At 32.3% G+C, this 21884-nt stretch overlaps 2 protein-coding genes across 11 annotated transcripts in view; one reads left to right on the plus strand and one right to left on the minus strand.

The window, feature by feature from the left end:
* Nucleotides 1-343: 343 nt before the first annotated feature.
* Nucleotides 344-21884, minus strand: part of LOC111618864 (mesoderm induction early response protein 1-like) — a 159711-nt gene continuing 138170 nt past the window's right edge. For 9 of the 10 annotated variants that reach the window (XM_023360471.1, XM_023360474.1, XM_023360480.1 and 6 more), the window contains 2 exons: nucleotides 20409-20536; nucleotides 344-1665 (listed from right to left, as the gene is read on the minus strand). In XM_023360471.1, the coding sequence (XP_023216239.1) occupies nucleotides 1107-1665; nucleotides 20409-20536 (687 nt within the window). In that variant the 3' untranslated portion in view covers nucleotides 344-1106. The remainder of the gene's footprint in view (nucleotides 1666-20408; nucleotides 20537-21884) is intronic. The other variant, XM_023360481.1, reaches the window with a different exon arrangement.
* Nucleotides 3629-8515, plus strand: LOC111618863 (rho GTPase-activating protein 100F-like). The gene is made up of 2 exons (XM_023360470.1): nucleotides 3629-5264; nucleotides 8316-8515. Exons 1-2 carry the CDS (start codon nucleotides 3761-3763, stop codon nucleotides 8381-8383), a joined length of 1572 nt encoding a protein of 523 aa, XP_023216238.1. The 5' UTR covers nucleotides 3629-3760; the 3' UTR covers nucleotides 8384-8515.

Genomic DNA, 21884 nt, shown 5'->3' on the forward strand with positions numbered 1-21884 from the left:
TGAAAAATGATCTTTTCAGTAAATCCCTTCACCTTATTTTCTTCTATAACAATTTTTACATTGCCGGTCGTTTCAGTAATATTGAAGTAATATGATAAGATTTAAACCAAATATTATTATATTTACACTGAAATATTTTGAATATTCATTATTCAGATTTAATCAAAAAACAAAAATACTAAATTATGTAATAATTTTCTTTCAACGATTTAATTATTTTAGTTATTGTTAGATGCACACTACATTAATTAAACTAATATAGTGTATGTGTAAAAATTAAAATTTGGCTAATTTAATTTTTTGATATTCAACTTTTACTTCAGAAGATAGTTTTTAAAATCCAGAATAAAACAAAAGTACTTTAACAACAGCCCAGCAATTTTTATTTCTTCATTTTATCTGTTCTAGGTCGAGATATAACATAGGATTCTAAGAATACATAATATGAACAACATAAATGAAAATGGACCTTTCTAAACTAAATTTTTTGATGACAATGAAAATGAGAATATGTTGTACATGTGGATGGATTTACAAAGTCCTTTAAAAATACAGTGTGAAATGTGCGCAGACAGATTTATATCGACTGTACAAACAAAAATTCTTAAAAATATCCGAGAAAAATGATAAATGCAATTAATAATACATTGATAAATGACCGATTACTCAACCAATTAAAAATATAAATGTCACTGATATTAGATAAATTGGTAAAGGCATATTTCTAAATCAATGTGACTAAATACATGATCAATTTACTTACATTTCATAATGGTAACAATAAAAACTCATTGTTAATTGTGTGCAATTATGTTAAGACAAAGTAAATTACATGTAAATTTCACAATGAATTGTTGACATAGCATTAGTATGAGGTGAAAATTAAAAGGGGGAAACATCTGGATACCAGATGAGCATGAGTGATAAAAATTGAAATGAATACATGATTTTCTGATTGAATGTTTTTTCTTCTCTGATAGTCCATCCAAACACTTACTGGTATTTTTTATTAACAGCATAACAGGTTTCGTTGCCATGTCTTCTAATCTGTTTGTTATATAAAATCACTAGAATGTACATTTATGTTCTTTGTTTAAAGCTACGATTCATTCCATAGAGGCTACTTCTTCACGTAACGATTCAAACCTTTGATTGTCCGATCTCGATTCTCTGTATCTAGATACTTCTGTCGGATGATGCGTGCAATTGACGATGTCTGTAGGAGGATTGCATGAAGAGTTTTTGTCGACATTTGTCAATGATTCTACGTGATGAATGTTTTGTAAATCATGCGTCTTATCATTGTCCATCATATTTGATGCACCGTTCACAAATTCCCTACTAGAATCTTGTACAGTTTCTCTAGATTCGGGATAATTTCTGCCATCTATAGATCTCATACGCGCATCTCTATCGATGAGAGAGTATCCTATATCACTAATGAAGGGAACCGCTTCTGTGGGATGTAGCGATTCGCCTTGTGAATTAATATCTGTAAATGTATCGAGTTTTGAATGGTTAACAGTTGGGCTTGAGGTAGATGAACGCACACATTGTTGTTTCTTACTGTCACCAAACATTAAGGAATGCATGCTTGGACTGGATGAGCGGTCTCTGTGTGTGGATGGATTCTCTTGTTCATCCAGGAATCGGTCCATGTAATCTCTGAAATATTAAATATAAATTTATAAGTCATAACACAATTAAATATTTTAACAAGAACATATAAATTTACACAAAATTTCTGCCAACGATGTAATGATTTAATAATAATCTTTTAAAATTTAAATATTTACAAAAGGTTTAAATGTCAATTAATGTCTTTATTTCTTAATTGTTATAAAAAATACTATAATAAGCAAACATATGCAAATATTTAAATACAGATTATGGGAAAACTAATAACACAACACTTCAATTATGTAAATAAAACAGCTAAAAACTGTTACAAAACTTACTGAAAGAATGGACAAGTTCAAATATTGGACATATTGCAGATGGCCAGTAATAATAATAATTAAAGCTAATGCTGTTGACAAAATACTGGATAATTGGTAAAATAATGACTGCAGTGGAATATTATTCTACAGACATGATTCAGATCCTGATTATGTTTTAATAATTTTATTTTAATCAAAAGTTATCAATTTAAATCTAATTGTTATTAGTAAAAAAAAATCACCATTATGAACTAAACTTATTTTGATTTTTTTACATGACAAAACGTATTCTAACAAAGATGTAGCAACATGTGTTCCTTTTTCAAATTTATTTCAATTTTATTAAAAATAATGTTAGAAATATTGATTGAATAATTCAATTCCCTAAAATCTTTGGTACTGTCTTTAATTAATTAAAAAGAATTAAACTCAATCAAATTTTAAGAAGAAAAATTAGGAAAACTCACATGTGATTACCAATAACTGAAGTCCAATAAAATCTCCTGAAATAGATGAATAAAGAATGGGACAGAAAGATAATTATAAATAGAAAAAAGTAAACTTTACTAGTTTTATTAGCACAGAATTTATGATATGATGATTTATAAATATTATCAAACTGTTAATAGAGAGATATTTGGCATCTGAAATGATTAGCAAAATACCAGAAAGAATATTTCAAAGAATCAGTAACAAAAACTAGCTATATAATTTTACGACTTCATTTTATGCTCATTTTATTATTTTATTGATCAGTATCCGAAACTTTGTTGCCTACAGTTTTGTATATTTTTTTTACATTTTATTATTTAATAATTTAAAATACTAGTTCTTAAATTGAAAAATCATCTGTTTTAAAATTGTCTTTTAGTTCTAATTTTCTAGTTTAGTTCCAAGAATGATATAAACTACAATAAATACTACATTTTAAACATTTTTATAATTTCTATAACAATACATTATCAAATTATTCTCTATAATAATAAACTAACAAAGATTATTCAGTTGTTTACCAAAATAATTTATGTTTAGTAACACTAAAACATATAAAATGCTCAAAGGACTTATTATGTAAAGATAACACAATAAAGATGAATTTGGTAAAAGGCAATTACACCCATACCTCGCTATACGGCCGCTCTTTATACGGCATTTCGCTATAACGGCCCTCTTCAATTAAGGCACGTTTTCGATTTACGGCCTAAAATGTTTCGCTATAACGGCAAAAAAAAACTTTTTTCGATGTCGATATATCTACATGTTGCCAATCTTGGGCAAGCGCAATCTCGATGCACACACTTTTCTATTTTCTCTTGTTTACGAGCATTATTCAGTGTGTGCTCATAAAGCGGCTGGTTTAGACTTGTCTGTGAGTGTTTTATGTACATATTTATAACATCAAGGATGCTGTTGACAGCATCAGTAAATCATGGAAGGAATTAAAATTAACAACAATGAACCATGTTTGGAAAAAAATATGGCCAGAATGTGTAAAAAGTACTGATGCAGAAGTTAATTTCCTTCCTGAAATCAGGCAAAACATTTTGGATCTAGCACATGATCTCGGCTTTGAAGGTTTGAACGAACGTGATGTGCTTGATCTACTTGAAGCTGATAGGGAACCTCTTTTATATGAAGANATAGTATGAATACGAAGTGAAAATACTGTTGTTCTTTTTTAATGGAAAAGTAAACAGAAACCAATTATTTTATTTTTGTTGCAGGAAACAAGAGAGGCAACAGATTATCAAGTTTCGGAAGAGACCAGTCGAAGGGCTGGTCCTTCCCGTCCGAAAATTCAACACGGCCAAGTACCAGAAATGGTTATCCAGAGCGATTTTCGTAAGGTGAGCGGGATAACGACAGAGATATTTCGACAGATAGAAGCAATAGAGAATCAATACGATCCCACAACAGCGGCCAATTTAGAAACTGTAGAGAAACGCGGCGATATGATCATTCGTCTACTAGATCCCAACACATTGGGCAAAGCAGGGGTGGAGGCCTGTCGGAACTACGTAAGAAATGCCGACAGCATCCACGTGGTACAATTCGTAGAAATTATAAAAAGACCAGGACAAACTTTGGGACTTTACATTAGAGAAGGGGAGACGAGCGAAGAAGGGGTCTTCATTTCGAGAATCGCTTTGGAGAGCGCCGTTTACAATAGCGGTTTATTGAAAGTTGGAGATGAGATTTTGGCGGTAAATCTGGTGGACGTCAGACACGTCAGTTTGGACGACGTGGTCATCATCATGTCCATACCCAGAAGATTGGTGCTGACTATCAGATCGAGGATATGCGGTGGAAAACCTATCACTAAACTTGCCAAACAACGCGATGAAGAAGCACGACCTCCCATAGTCGTAGTGAAGAAAGGAATGGAAGAAGATACAATGGATGATTATGGGAATAATCATGAGAATGGTATGCTGTTGAGAGCTAGAGTCAAAGGATTGCCGAGTGATATGTCACCGATGTGCATCACTTTAGAACCACGTCATTCGGACGACAGAATGCTCTATTATAACTCCCAACCTGCGGCAATGCCCGCAGGTGGGCGTGTGCCCAAATTGGTGGAAGATATAAGAGCAGGGGATGAGAGAACATGGCCTAGGACTGCGGAATCCCGAATAATTACACGACAGCCGTTTAGCCAGCAGAAATACCCTAAGACATTAGAATCACTGGCAGAGCAGATTCACACTTTTCACGCGATGCCTCCACAGGAAGGGCGCAGATCTATGTTTCCTTCTTCGCACACACACATACAGTTTCCGAGACTCGATCGTAGGAATGTCTACTGGGACGAACAAACTGCAACTCTGGGCAGAACTACACGTTTATTGCGCACAGAAAGTGAACAAAGGATTTCGACAGTCGCTCACGATAATTACGATAAATATTCTTCATTCGGTATACGTCATAACGTAGGTGTGTCGGCAACTATGCAACCGAGAGGTCGATTGAGACGTTACGACGAGTTGTCACAATCCATGGCTGCTTTGCGTAGAAGAATACCTCAAGACAGTGCTTCGGATACCGAAGTCCAATCGGGACCGGTTCGAGACGTTATGACTCGCCAGTCTCAAACTATACCACATCAACAACAACAGTTCGGTATGCCAATCATACCCAGAGGCTACGGACAACTTCGAAGCAATTCACTGCCACGTGTACGCACTACAGACCAAATTTATCGTCGTCCTCAACAAGCTGTGCGATTCGAAAAACACCTACTGCCTTATGATTCTCAGGATGATAGTGACGGCGCTCTCTCTGCACCAGAGCTTCCAGCAACCAAACCGGACAGGAGAGGAATTGGTGAGTCAATATTTACATATTCATAGTAGAAAGTAATAACGTGAGTTTTGAACGGGTATCGCATTTCTTTACCTTCTTTCCTTATGCATAGCTACACCATGCTTGTCATCCTCACTATCCTCTACATCCTGCCCTTGCCAGGTAGTTTTGCATGGATTAAGTCTCTCCCTTCATAACAACCGAAGCTTTGGCGAATTCATTAGATTCTCGCCTATTGCATTTTCGAGAAACAATAGCAACCGTACAGAGAAAAGTCACATCCGATTTCGTTTTTCTTTTGATACTAATTGATGCTCTACAATAATTAACAATTCATCTTGGTAATTCACTCTCCTTTTTTAACAGTTACATTGGCGTGTTTATGAGAGAAAGTTGCATCTGCTAATTAATTAAGATAAAACTGCTGGCAGTTAATGCCTGCTGAGTTTCTTGTTTTCGATTAAATTACTCGTTATTATCTTGCCAAAATAAATTCTCTATTTGAAACGACTATTTTTTAATTTATTTTTTTATTGTTTTAATTAAAATTCGGATTTAAAAACGGATGGATTTATTTTGAAATATAATTTCAGATAATCCTCCATTGATTTTAAAATTAATTTCGCAGGATTTTCCAATATCTCTTTAATTGGATCGATACGAGATTGATCGAGGGACAACCAAAATCGTGTCTCTCAACCAGAAGATCGATAACCAAATTCTATACAATGAGCGGAGTTTTCCGCAATTTCGGCAGCTTAAAGCACAAGAGTTTTTATCTTATTATTCAATTTAATTTTTTCAAATCAAAAATTAAACAGAAACAATATATGTATATATAAACCACTAAAAGAAGAAGTGTACCAATTATCTTTTAATTCCAACTGACAGGAAGTTGACTGAGGATCCTAGCTTTCGTAGTTTGTTTCGGTAGACTTTTTCTACGCATAAAGCTTCGAGTAACTTATTACAAAAGAGGTAGCACTATTGATAAGTCTACTGCACTTCCACAAGTCATTCCGCTCGGTACTCATCGATCCTATTAGTAGAACTGGTTGGAGATATCTACGTTCCTCCTGCTTCAGGCAAAGGTTTTTATGATGTGACCATCTCTAGAGTACATTTGTGTTATTAGTCCCGCGTTAAAAGTTTAGGAAACACGAGACTGATGCTCATTATGCATTCATTGCATAATTGCAGCTAATAATTCACTTAATTCAGACATAGTAAATTTTCATAACTAAGTTGTTTGTAGATCGATCTTCCAAAAACTTCTAACAGATGTCGAGTTTGTTCACGAAATAAAACGAAAATTTTAATTATTATGATAATAAATTTTATTTTATATTGAAGTTGTTTTAAATTCCGAAAGTTAAGATGGTCGCTGGAGGTAGTTTTCTTAAAGATTAAACTACTATTGTTGAATTTTCCGTACTTTTAATAAATTTTTTATTCAGTTTTTGAATGTTCGGTTGCAAAACGTTAACAATAGGTGTCCTTGAGAAGAAAAAATGCTCCGCTACAAAAATTATGTAGAAGACGTTATTAATTTTGTAGTAGTGATTCACTTGGAAAATCCAAGAACATCTTCATTAATTTTTTAGTATGTCGCTTTGCTTACAACACAATTGCTTGTTCTTCTGTCTGCATTCTCCTTGTTTGTTCTCTTTCATTTACTGTCTACCTCCCTTTCCCCCAACTGTTTCATTTAAAAACCAATCCTCTGCCATGTTCCTATTCCTGTATCCTGCCAGAAAAGATATATTGCGAATGGCATCCCCAAAATTTTATAGCGAACAAAACAGCAAAAAACCTACCTTTAATGTATCTTTGGCACAGGACGACGGGGTCCATCCCCTCCTGTTACTTGCCCTGCCGATTATAGAGCTTGGCTAAATCGTGCACCTTCCACATCAGCTATTTACGAAAAGGTGAGACGAGCCCAAGGAGTGCGTCATACAACTTTACCTCGGGTGGCCCACAGTGCAGAAAGTCTGTTGGACACACTGAGACAGGTAAGTCTCCCATTCTCATCATATCATTTGAAAAGAGGAAGGTCACAATTTCTAAAAACTTTCATCAGACGTGTAAACTTAACATGCAAAGCATACTCGCCTGGCAAATCCCCCGATCTTCATATTGACATTAATTCATTGATTACCTCTATTAAATGCTCTCGACTAGTAGTGATCTATTAGGAAGTTTGCCAAAAAATGACGGTTATGACATTGATAATGTAATCGAGACACGCAAAGAGCCCGTTTGGCTTAATTGAGAACGTTAACTTCCAGATATTCTTCCAGATTTTCCACAACATTTGATAAAGTGTTCAAATTATCCTTTTCTTGGCCAAAAAATATACTTTAGAGGTTAACATTTAACCCCTTGCAATATCAAAATTGGAACAAAATGTTAACTTTCGCATTCAAACTTTGTATAAAAATTGAAAGATCACAGACAGAATATTAAATACTAAGCAATACTACATCACACGCTGCAGCACATAAACTGCATTGAAGAGGATTGCTACAAAACTTCACCTTTCTAACCTACCTGATTTTATCTTACCTGTGATTGATAATCCTATTCTTCTATTACAGACTATCCTTTTTATATTCCTCTCAAAACAATCAAGTTTGCATGAACTAATATACTTGAATCTTGAACTTCCACATTAATTAATTTCCTTTATTTAATATAAAAATTTCTTAAAAAATCAATATTGCGGAAGGGGAGAATTATTTCAGTTTTGTTCATCGTTTTTTCAAGTGTGAGTGTCAAACATTCATTAGCAATAGAAGGGAAGCTTCGTCTAGGAGAGAAAAACCGACCGTGTTTCCAGCCCTTCTACGAATGATAAATGAGTGTGGCAAATACAGACACTCTACACCGACAACTCCGAAATGGGAAATCATTATCCAAACACGGTCGGGCCGCTCGAGTATTCATTACTAGTCACGTGGATTTTGCGAAATTTTGTTTATCCGGCTAAGAGAATGGAAATCTTATTTCTCTAACCGGATTAGCTTAACCCTATCTGCTCACTTTATGACGATTTTAACTTCGTTACAGGACGAGCAGAGAGGAATCCAACCACTGATGATGTACCCCAGGCGACCATTTCTCAGGGCAGCAGCTGAAAATACAGATAAGAGTGGACTACAGCCACTAGCACTTGAATACATACGTCAAGTGCCAAATCCTACACCAGTTAAACCATCAGAAGATAAATTACAACTTCTAACACTAAATCCCAGGGACTACGTCAAGTATCGTCCCGAAAAGGACTCGGAAACGGTTTTACAGAACGGTGGTTTCAGCGGTCTCTTGTGGATTCACCTGGTTGCTGGAAGAGGTTTGCGACCCACTAGTCACAGCGATCATTTCCGTGATCTGTACTGCGTCATTGAATGTGATCGTGTACACAAAGCACGAACTGTAGTTCGCACGGGCGAGCATAGCTTCGATTGGGATGAGGTTTTCGAGTTAGATATAGTAGATAGTATGGAACTATCATTCTTGCTGTATAGTTGGGATCCTCAATTTCGGCACAAACTCTGCTATAAGGGTACAATACATCTGTTAACTATTCTCCGTGAATCACCGGTACACAGTCTGGCTCTGAAAATGGAACCACGTGGAACCTTATACGTAAAGTTGCGCTATCGCGATCCGAGGCAGACTTTCCAACGTTTACCTGTAATGTCTGACACTGCTCTGTTCGGAGTAGACTTAGAAACTGTGGTTATTCGTGAAAACTCAGGATATGCTGTGCCACGAATCGTCAAGAGGTGCGTGGAAGAAGTGGAGAAGAGAGGACTCGATATTGTTGGTATTTATAGACTCTGTGGTTCGGATGTTAGAAAGAAGATGTTGCGAGAGGCGTTCGAAAGAAATTCCAAGAACGTTGATTTATCAGTGGAACATGTACCAGACATCAATGTCGTTACAAGTAAGTATGACTAATTATATTTTGTTAGACTCAATATCGAAGAAATATAGGCTAAATATCATTGTTTTTCTCTAATCTGTTTTAAGATTTAAAAAGGAAAATTCTCGCAATGACGAAGATAACTTATTCCGGATCAGCTAAATATGTTACACTCGTTCTAATTGTTTAAGGATCGATAGGATTATAATTAGATTTAAGCACATTTACCAATATGCCTGCGTAACAAGTCCTCGACACAAACATTTTCTGTTCCTCCAAGGCGTTTGATTACAGAATAGCACATTGCCTGTCAATATTATTTCAAAATTTCCAAGAAATACTTTCAATCAATGATAAATATTGGAAGTATTTTTATACGGTGCAATGTAAATATTAGCATTAAAGCTAAGTATTTACCCACGGAGCCACGGTAGTTCCGTTTGGAGCCAAGTCACGTGTCATTACCGTAGCTGCTTGTCTTAAGGCGAAACGAGTAATTTTTATAGGGACGAATAAAGCAAAAGTATCTAGTCGATTAAAGTAGTAATATAATACAAGTATTCTCTGTTTGCTCTCTCCTATCTAAATCAAAATATCTCGAGGTTATTAATGAACCATCTTCATTAAAATTTGACTAAAACAATTATCTCAACGAGTTAGCGTTTTCATTCTTTTCCGATGCTCATTCGATTCAACAAGCAGCGGCAGTTGTCCTTATATAGAGATAGATCGATCTGCGAAACTCTACACAGGTCGTTGACCTTTACCGTTTCACTACTGATTGTGGTTACAAGCCAAGGACTGAAAGAAATGTAAGGTCTGAAAAGCGACAGTAATCTTCTTGTAACTACGTGTAACGAGTTTGGATTATAGGTCATCCTGTGGACCATCTCGGGAATAACACTAAGCTTACACCATACTTTGTTTAAGAAACGGTACATAGAGGCTTACGCAATTCGTGACGACAGCTTTTTTAGGTTTCTTATTTCCTTCTTTTCACCAACTGCACTGACGCTTTCAATTTTACTAATTCCAGGTTTACTCAAAGACTATTTAAGGGAGCTTCCAGAACCACTTTTCACTAAAGGATTGTTCGACATGTTGGTAGATGGATTTAGCGTTTGCCTACCGGACGATCCTGAGGGTAATGCTAAGTTAATGTTCAGTATACTCGAATGCTTACCGAAAATTAACCGGGTAAGTTATCCTCTTCTGTTTTTTAAATTCCATTTACGTTCATTTTTAAAAATATTTCTGCACTCGTAAATTTGAATTAGTAACCTCGCGACCGATGCGAGTAATACGATACTGCGCTGTATTTCTTCTTTTATAGTTCTTTAAAATGTTTTCGAGTTTTCTTTTTACAAGTAGAACGAATTGCATGGGAAGATGCTAAACGATTTATTAAAAAAACTTAGCGCGAAAAGCGTTGAGGAGAAAATGTGTTTTATATAAACCGAGCCTGTACCAATTGTGAACTGCAAAGCTTCCACTTCGATTTGTTTGTCAAAACGAGAGAGTGGGGAGTTTCCATAGTAACGGATAACACATTATTGAATACGATTCCATAAATCGAACGACTCTTCGAATTAAGAGCGATTAACGAAAAAAAATCGAAAAGCTTTATAGCCTTTTTAAAATAAGTTTTAAATCTAATTTTCAGCAGGATATATAAATATATATATATATTTTTTTATTTTCAAGGGTCTCCAAAATGAATTAATTAAATTCTTATTAAAACCTATAGTAAATCGATAATTAATTAATGATCAATTCGGATAGCGAACAATGTCTTGGAACGGATTATGTTCATTAACCAATCACCCACTGTAGTTATTTCCAAGATTTTCCACAATAGTTCATTTCATTGTTTTCAGTTTATATCTTTTATTCTTGACACTTTCCCACTAGCAGAATAAAACTGAACAATGATCAGAGTTATATAATAATATAATTTTCCTTTTTTTTCAAATCTGCATGCATATTCTGTTATCCATGAGTTCTTGTTTTTTATTTCTGTCAGAAATTTTTCAGTTTCTCTTTTTATAACTCAGTGTTCTCTCCAAAATTTTTTTTTGCTGGATAGTCAATAAAACTGCTCCTTCACATAAATAACCTTATTCTATCTTGAACAAGGTTATTGACAACAGCTTTGATGTCCTAGTTCAAACTAAGACATCAAAGAAGTCAGCTGTCCTGTTGTTTTGGAATTGTTATTTTAGCCACTTTTTGTTTTTTAAAAACTAAGTAAATTAGTTTAACTTCTTTTTTTTTATGTTGCTTATTGTGGGATTCTATGGGATTAATTAAAACTTCTGCTGCATATATAAAGGGATTGATGCAATTAATTTGCACATTAATCAAATCCTGTGTTAAGCAAAACTGCATTATGCAAGGGATACTTGTACAGAAATATATTACTTAATAAGAAAATTCTGCTAAAGATTTTTGTTATCTATTTGGTGCTATGCTCATATTTATCAGTATTTTTCTTTCTGTAAATAAAAACTGATTTCTTAAAATAATACATCTAAATAATTTTATTATATTTTACACTCACAGCCTTTCTAATAGACTACAAATAATTATTAATATATTGTATTTAAATCTACCAAAGCATCATAATTTTATTAATAGCTAAAGCTATAGATGAAATAGATGATGTATATTTTAAGACTGATTTTTTAATGGTAAATTTTCATAAATTATTCAACCATCTGCTACACAATTGTTGTTAATAGAAGGTACTTATTAATTATTCAAATATTTTTAATTTTTCAGTTAGCTCCCCTCTGTATATTTCTGAATCTGCTACTGAATCAGGAGGCTTTTTTTTTATGGCAGATGCAGTAGTCCTAAAACTGTTTAACCAAATTTGGCATGGTGGTACATTGTTACTTCTAATGTCAAAATGTTGCACAACACAGTTACAGTAGAGGAATCATTACTTCTAAAAACTGCTTCTGTAGCAAACACTCATGTTTTCAATCAAAGAGCCATAGAACTAAAGGAAGAAACTCAACCTTTCTATATATTGGTGTGGTTTAGCATACCAAGTAACATGTTAGCATACCAAATAACATGTTAGCATAACACTAAATTTAATCATCTAATTGTTTGTGCTGCATCATGTACATAATATGAACAAAAATATTACATTATAAGATTTTATAATGAATTCAATTGTAGGATTTAATTGCCAACATGTACAGTATAAACATGTAAGAACAAGATTTAATTTGTTTATATTAAAAATTAAGATGTAGTCGCTTCCAAAAATTCTTGGGTGATCATCATATTTCTTTTAAATGTTCCTTAGTAAAAACTTCAGACGACCTGACCTTTCTTTTTAGGCTACGTGGCCGTCCTGGAAAAAGTTCCTTAAAACATAGAAACAACCAATTAAAAAGTAATAATTTTTTTAAAATTGGATTTGATGATCTTACGACGTCTTGCTTATTTCATCCTTCTCCGTTCGGGAGTTTCTTTATATCTACTGGAAATTTTTTTTAAATTATCATCCAGCGAAAATTTAAAACTTAAAATTTAATAATAATTTGCTGCCAGAGAAAGGATAGAGGATAATCTACATTAAGCAGCGCAAATTTCCAGTAGATATAAAGAAACTCCCAAACGGAGAAGGCTGAAATAAGCAAGACATCAAAAGATCATCAAATCCAATTTTTAAAAAATTATTACTTTTTAATTGGTTGTTTCTATGTTTTAAGGAACTTTTTCCAGGACAGCCACGTAGCCTAAAAAGGNACTGTGTTTAGTTTGCATGTCCATAGTTTTGTTAAGGTTAAAAAACCAATTCAAAAAAACTGGAACAGAGTTCAACACAACAATAACTTTTCAAGCCTGCTTTCAGTCTACATAATAACACTGGGTTGTGTAAGGTAGTAGTATGCTCAGGTGCTGTGTGAAGAGGGGGCATAGGGTACATTTGAGAGGCCTTTTTTACCATATTCTTATCTCCATGCAACTCCCACATCCTTGATTTGCCCACAATCTATAATTCATAAAAGTAAGTATTCAAACAGAAAACAAATTCAAATATTATATATATATAAGCAATTTCATGATGACATATATAGTCTCTCAAAAAATTTTAATCTAATAAATTATTTGATCTGTTCTAATTGTAGCTTCTATAAGCTATAAATTTATTGTTTGTATGTAACTTTCATTAAAGATTTTATACTGTGTAAATTATACTTAATGTTTTAGTCAAAGAATAGAGAACAATATATCTTATTGTAAAATGAGTATCTATAAAATGTATACATTTTATATCACTTTTTTGTTTAAAAAAATATTCATTAAACAAAAGCATTTCATAATGAAGCAGGAATCAACTATTTTTTTATCTTATTAAGCAGTAGTAATAAAATGCAAAAATAAATAAATAATATATACAGGAAATCTTTGTTAATTTGAACTTGAATAGTTTGAAATCCCATTAGTTCATAACTGTACTATTTGTCCCAGCTGGGGATATAGAGATTTACATGTTAAGGAATTTGGTTAGTTTTTATGGCTACTTCAAAATTTGAAATGAAATTCTGTCCAAAACTGTGATATGAGTATGTTAACTCATTTGTTTAGATTGAAGTGCGTCCATAATATGAGAGATCAATAGCCCAAGAACAACTCTAATCTGATCAACATGACTGCTTTTACAGAAAAATATTTTTAGGTATCACCTTATCCATGAACTACCCTTTTCTCTCTTATCTCATAAAATACAGCTGGGTTTTGGGATTGTAAGATACAGTAGCAGATTGAGATATTTGTAGGGCTCTAGCTATTCCAAAGCAATTTTTCCCATAAGAAAGAACGTAAAGTAAATTAATCCATTCCCAAACCCCTGAAATGCCCATTTTAACTGTAAAAAATCATAATTTAAGCTAAAATAACATGTGTAAATGTCTTAATTAATGCATAAAACAATGAAAAAATAAATGCAATAAAATGAAAATACTGTATTATAACTTCAATTACTTTAGTGAGGAGTTCATGCATACAACTCTCATGCTTAATGATGAGTTATTTTTTTTTAGCATGTTCCACTAGTGGTGAAGTGCTCTTAATGTTAAGACTTTTATCCATTTATCAGATGTCCACATGCATGCAGAATGACTTCACTTTCATTACCTAAGTGTTGTGTTATGTCTGTTCAATCCATTTATTGCATATGTCCATGTGCATGTGCAACAACTAATTGATTCCAAGTAGTGGCAGATTTAACACTTGAGAGACCCCAGGTGCAATTCATTTTTGAGGCCCCCTCTAAATATTTTCACTGCCCCTACACCCTGCAGTGTGCATTCTACATGCATGTTTTTTACTCTTGTAGGCACAATACCTGTGGTCCAAAAAAAGTGAGACATAGGAATAACACTGAAAATTAACCAATACAAAATTTCAACTGCCTGGCTATATTTTAAAGGTTACTGATGTTCAGAATGTATTAATAATGGAAATTGAAACTTATTGGTAAAAGAATTATTAAGTTTCAGTAGGTAAAAGTGTTAAAAAGAAAAAAATCTAGTAATTCCATGGATATAAAAAATAATTTATTTTTAAATTTACTACTGATTTGTCAATTTAATTTAGGGAATACTGCTAAATTATTAATTATTTTTATTATGAAAAAAAANCTTCTTATGTGTGTATTTTTCATTTAAATGAAATAAAAAGATAAAATGCATTTTGAATGATAAACCATGTTACATATTTAACAAATTTGGAACCGATCCAATTGAATTTGTATGAATTTGTATTAGAACAATTGATTCCTTATACGGCTTTTCGCTTTGCGGCCAAGTTTTGTGGAACGTATCTAGGCCGTAAAGCGAGGTATGGGTGTATTATAATAGATTATGACATTAACTGAAGTTACATGAATATTATTTGTAATAATCTCTCAACCGATATATTTGATTAAAACTTTATATACATATTTTTTAAAATCAAGAAATTCTTTTCATATTTCAGGTATAAAAATTTTTTAATTATCTGTTTACTTGCACATGAAATATTGAGTCTTAGCCTCTAATAAAAGATTGTCATCATTTTAAGTATGCTCCTGACATGATCAAGAAGGATATATATATAGACACAAAGACATTTTTTTTTTAAATTTTGAACTCTGAAAGCAAATAAAACATTTTATACTGAAAAATTTATATTAATGAATAAATAATCATATTTTTCTCTCAGAGGATTTAAAACAGAAAGAAAAAAGAGATCAGATAAACTTTTATAGTGAGATTAAAGTGAATAAAANCCTGTGCAGAAATCCACCACTGATTCCAAGAATTTATAAAATTTATTTTAAACAAAATTAATATTTGATTTGCTTTTGTGGAGTGTGCCATCAGATCAGCTTGACCAAGCTTATTATCTCAACCATCACTCTTTGAAGCTTTCTTTGAGGTTTCATAATCTCATCATTCTTCTTAAGTCTTATGGTGAATGCACAGGGGGTGATATTTAAAAAACAAACACAAAAAACAGTGAGTAAAAAGAAACAAGTTATGTGAGGATGCTTTGAAATGAGAGCAGATGAGCTGAGCACAGCTGGGTTTGTTCAATACATGTACCAAACTGATATCAATGCTGTTAAAATTATCTTATGTAACATATGTCACTATGTAGGAGTTTATATTTCTAGGCAATGTACATTTAGAAAAGTAATGGATTTTCCTTGTTTGTAACTCAGAAAGTAGCAAATAGTCCAAAATAAAAATTAACCCAATATGACAACACTGTTGTATCACGTGTGCCTGTACAGATACTATATGCCATACAGTATGGTAGCCTTTGTGTTTGAGTTCCAAGTAAAATTTAACTTTTGGGGTAAAATTTCCTTAAAACAAAGTTCAAATTCCAAGTTGTTCAACCTCTGAGCACTTGAGTTCTGAGACCACTTTATTTTATTTTTATATATCTTGTGGCTTTTCCATTGACACAATGTAGTCTTACTGGCTTTTCTATTACCATATAAACATCTTTAAAATGTTTCTTTACACTTTTATGGGATTGAGTGAAAAAGTAAGATTTTTTAAACGATTTATATGTTTATTCAAATTGCATTTGTTACAATGTCTGTATAAATAGTAGAGATTTTATATATAAGTATGTGGATAAAATCCAATTTAAAAAACTGTAATGTCAATGAGCTTCAGACAGAAAAACAAAAGGGTAATGGGATAAACTGATCTTAATTTTGGAAGAAAAACCTAACTTCCTGATCACATTTCTAGAATGACTTACACATTCATATCTTAGGAAATAAATTTTGAATAATAAACCAACTTGATGGATACATTTTAGACAGAACATGGATTTGGTTAGTATACAAATGTGATTTCTTGTCCTTCATCAATCTTATAAAAACTAAATTCAGTTTATTTTATTTTATTTATTGTTACTATAACTTTTTCCTCTTTCTTTTTTTCATACATGTCCTTGTTATAATTTGCAACAATCTTTAATCATATTTATATTTTTATCATATTACTGAAATACACTTATTTTCTTTTATTGTATAATATTAATTCAAAAATGTAAAATGTTGTAAAAATATTGTAAATTTTTTTCCTGACCAAACTCTAATTTGTAATTTTTAAATGAAAAACTACCCTGCTCTACAAGCTGAAGATGACCTAAATGAACAACTTAACATCAGAAACATTTCTTGTTAGCTTTTCCATATTTCTTCAATTTCATGTAGCTGAAAACTTGCATTCCATTTAAGGGCCTGAGCTCTTCAATTTGCTTTCGTCATCACTGTGTTTAGTTTGCATGTCCATAGTTTTGTTAAGGTTAAAAAACCAATTCAAAAAAACTGGAACAGAGTTCAACACAACAATAACTTTTCAAGCCTGCTTTCAGTCTACATAATAACACTGGGTTGTGTAAGGTAGTAGTATGCTCAGGTGCTGTGTGAAGAGGGGGCATAGGGTACATTTGAGAGGCCTTTTTTACCATATTCTTATCTCCATGCAACTCCCACATCCTTGATTTGCCCACAATATGAGTCAGTTTATACAAACGATTAAAACACCAGTATTAACTCCATTCCTACTCCCTGTGCCTAATCTGCTTATTATGGTGCATGCGTGTTAATTGTTATGCACACTTCAATTTAAAACTTTATAATTTCCTATTCTAAATGTAGTTATGTTCTAAATGGTTTATGCTGTTCCCTTTTTCAATTTAAAATATCTGTTTGAAAAGTTTTGTTCGTTTCTGTATCTGCCTGAGGACAATGCCCATTACTGCACTGAAAGTGCTAGCAGCAAAATAAAACATCCTTTAAATGTCTTTAAAGCCTTTTTTTGTAGAAGTTTCTCTCTTAAATTAGTAAAACTATTGTTGTGACATTCACTATACAACTCTGATCATTTTACGTAATCTTTTACAGTCTTTGTAATTAACATATTCTCATTGTCTAGTTGCTTTTTGAACTTTTAGTATTTCTATTGATCTTATTTGGTGTTCATTGAGGACTTGATGTATTAATCTTACTTCCTCCAGTTTTACTATCACACTGGGCTCTGTACAGAGGCGAATTTAATGGCAGGTGTACCAGGTTCAGACCCTGGACCCCAACTTCTGAAGGGCCCTGCAAAACCTCAACTTTACACTTTTTCTAATGACAGTAAGTTTGGTTATATATATGCAATTTTAATTATGTACAAGTTTAGAATCAGCAGTAAAATTTGAATATAATATTCAAATTTTATGGGAATAAAATATTAACAGTACATAATAGTTTTTGTTTATTTAAAAATATTGTTAACATGTATTTTTATTTTCCCTGTTTCTTTCTTTTTTTAAGGGGCTCAATATTTTCTTCTGTGCCCAGGCCTCAACCTTTAATCAGCCTAATACTTCAGCCCAGATGAGGAGGTAACCCAGTGCCTTACAGGACACGGGAACTTCGCATCATACCTGCACTGCTTTGGTAAGCAGATCAATAGCACCTGTGATTGTGATGGAACAGAGTGAAGACGATACACTACATTTTCTCTTCAGCTGCAACAAATACAACCAACAACGTGCAGAACTCTCCAAACAGGACTCAACTGGCCCCCCAATCCTGCAGACATTCTCGATAACAAAAAACTATGGACAAAAATGAAGAATTTCATACGCAATACAAAAAAAACTCAGGCCCACTAATTCCATTAGCCAGGGAGATGAGTGACATGGCTGCATCCCATATCTAGACCGATGATAGACTGGCTGATATCATTTAAGATAGGCCAGCTACTTGCCCAATTTGTTCAACCTGCAATTTGACTGTACTGTGCATATGCAAATTAGACCCACTGGGTTTATATCTACTAGATTCTTCAATGTTCTTAATGCTAAATTTTATAATGTATTATCTCTTGTCAACCCAATTTACATCACTATCCATATAAATATGTGACTTAGCCATATCAATAACTAATATTCATGTTTTGTTCTATATCTAACTTTATGTAATAATACTTCACTCCTTTATTGAGTGTCGATATTTGTATAAATTATATATATGAAGCGGTCACAAATCGTGTACTTTGTAATTGTTAAAACATTGTGTCTGTACCCCCCTTTGCTGTACACACTCGCCCACACACGAAAATTTGTCATGTTTGTTTTTTATACTGTTTCACTGAACATATTTTGTCTTGTCACTGTATTTTTGCTTGTTCAACAATTATGACGCAGACGCTCAATGATCCGACACTTCCCTTCAATCTTTCCCTTCCTACTTACTATCACTTCCTCTTCTAATTTCAATTTCATCATTTCTAATTTCTTAGAGGTAAAGTCTCTACTCTTTTAATGTAATGTAGACTCAAAGCAGGTTTGAAAAGTGTTGTTATTGTGTTGAACTCTGTTCCAGTTTTTTGAATTGGTTTTTTGACCTTAACAAAATTATGGACATGCAAACTAAACACAGTGATGACAAAAGCAAATTGAAGAGCTTGAGCCCTTAAATGAAATGCAAGTTTTCAGCTACATGAAATTGAGGAAATATGGAGAAGCTAACAAGAAATGTTTCTGATGTTAAGTTGTTCATTTAGGTCATCTTCAGCTTGTAGAGCAGGATAGTTTTTCATTTAAAAATTACAAATTAGAATTTGGTCAGAAAAAAATTTACAATATTTTTACAACATTTTACATTTTATATTTTTAAATTAACATTATACAATAAAAGAAAATAAGTATATTTCAGTAATACGATAAAAATATAAATATGATTAAAGATTGTTGCAAATTATAACAAGAACATGTATGTTCCCTCAGGTGAAGGCTTGCACACTTTTACAACAAATTTTTCATTTAATAAAATATATCTGTGATATATGATTGCAATTCATATTTTTATTATACGATATTTAAAAACAATCAATTTTTCTTATTTTGTCCTTTGCTTTAATTACACAAAATAAAAATATTGCTAAATTTTTGTGATGGAAATCCGATATTTCAAATATCTGATTTATACCATAAAAATTTAAATATATTAAGTATATAAGTATAACAAACATTGTGAAGCCCTATATGTATATAGAATCACCACCAAACAACCGCCTAAATATTTGGGCTACTGGCAAGTGCATCGCATGGCAAGCAGAGACTGTGGGTTTATGCCCTGACCAAGGTCAGTTCTTTTTTCCAGATAGTTCTAAATTACTTAATAAATTATTTAAATTATATTAATAATAATAAAACTCTTACATTCTCTCTTTACAAGAAATAATTTGATTTAAAGCATTTTAGTTAAGTAAACATCAACAGCAATATTGACTAAATAAATTTAAAACATTTAAATTTTAAAAAGTTAAAAAAAATTTATTTTACTAGATCTCTATTATTAAAATAAATATATTCTGAAAATCTTTAAAATTCAGCAAGAAATTTATTTAACTAGTATTTTTGGCTTTCTTAAAAGTTATAATAATTATTTGTATAAAATTTAAATTTTGTTCTACTCTTGAAATGAACTGAGACTTAAATTTTAATATGCATTCAAATGATTCTATTGTTATAATCCAAAAAATATTAGTTAAATAAATTTTCTGCTTGTAATAGCAAGTTTGTTTTTTTCATTTTTATTTTAGTTAGTAAAAATTTGTAGGAAAGAATAAAATATTTTGACACTAAATAATACGAGTTTAATTACTTTTACCTTAATACAAAAAATAAAATATACTTTCATAACTTACGTTGTTCCAGGATGAAGAGCATATTTTTTCTTCTCTAATCTATTTTTGCTAGCAAAAACATCATGCCTTTCAGTTTTTTTCCATAGATAATAGAATTGTACCAATTCACCTACGGATCTAGTTCGAACCTAATATAATTTTAAAAAATTTTGAACATTTATGAGTTTCAAAGAATAATAAACTCATAATTAATGTTCTGATATAATTCTTCATCTAATGGTTTTCATATTAAATTTAATCTCTCTGAATTAAAATAAACACAAAATAAAAAATGGTAGTGAAGAACAGTAATACTTCTATAATTAAAAAAACATTTTTATCATATATGCAGGGCATTATAATTTTTTATTTTAAAATAATCCCAAAACCTCCTAGAGGGATGAATTAATATTAAAATTATATGCATATAATTATAAGATATAAATTAGCAGAAAGGTGGTTAGCTCCGGATGGAGAGCAGCACTGAACAGAGATTTTTTTCTTTTCTATAATACATAATGCTATCTATACTATGAATATATGAAGCATACACGCCAATAGCAAAGTCATTCTTTCCTCATAAGTATGTAATGTGAAACATGACAAGACATCAAAGAATTATTTGCTTAGAAAAATATCACAAAATCATTCAAAAAGAATTTTACTTATAATCAATGTGCTAGAATTTAAAATAAAATTAATGTCAGGGAAACCAAATACCATAGGTAGGCAGTTGTATAATACTGTCCATTTTTGACTACGAATATAGTAGTTTTTGTCACAGTTGTTTTTGTGTTTTCAAGTACTGGTAATGCCAGATATACCTGGGAGGTATTCTTAGACTGAGTATGACTAGGAAGAAATGCTGGAAAATAAGTAATCAAGTGAAAATAGGAAAGAAAAAAAGAAAACAATCAGAGACTTCTACAAGTAGAAATGAAGTGTTGGCATGGCTATATCAGAGAATATTGTGACTTGCTGCAGAGTATGCAGAAAGTCCTACAACAGGGATGTCCAACCCGCGGCCCGTGGGCCGCATGCGGCCCAAGGCAAGTTCCAATGCGGCCCAATAGAGGTGTAAACAAAACCGACAAATGTTTTAATTTTTTATTATTTATTTATTTCAACAGCATAAACTCAGAAATGAAGTTTCGCAAAGCCATAAACCTTTATTCATATTTTAGTTTTGAGTGGAAATGAAATATTTTAATGTACTTGGAGATGTGTGAATGAGGAAGGATTACTAAATAAAGCTGAAGTTGTGACTCAAAAGATTATAGACCCAAATTTGGTGAAAAGAGAGAAAGGACAAAAGATAAAAAGTTGTCAGAAAGGTTAAATAGTTCTTTTGTTAGGCAAATATTGAGTCTTAATTTTCCAATCTTTCTCACTTTATCTTTTGTCCTTTCTCTTCTTTTTCCGAATTTGGCTCTATAATCCTTTGAGTTAAAACTCCAGCTTTATTTAGTATTCCTTCCAGCGTTGCAAGATTTGGCT

The sequence above is a fragment of the Centruroides sculpturatus genome, unplaced genomic scaffold, assembly GCF_000671375.1.
Source record: "Centruroides sculpturatus isolate CEXI.00-Female unplaced genomic scaffold, Cexi_2.0 scaffold149, whole genome shotgun sequence".
NCBI classification, from domain to species: Eukaryota; Metazoa; Arthropoda; class Arachnida; order Scorpiones; family Buthidae; genus Centruroides; species Centruroides sculpturatus.

Excerpts from the sequence above, each read along its gene's own strand:
- LOC111618863 (XM_023360470.1), top strand. The coding sequence starts at position 3,761 with ATGGTTATCCAGAGCGATTTTCGTAAGGTGAGCGGGATAACGACAGAG. Across the intron at positions 5,265-8,315 it reads ACCGGACAGGAGAGGAATTG|GACGAGCAGAGAGGAATCCA; the intron begins GTGAGTCAATAT and ends ACTTCGTTACAG.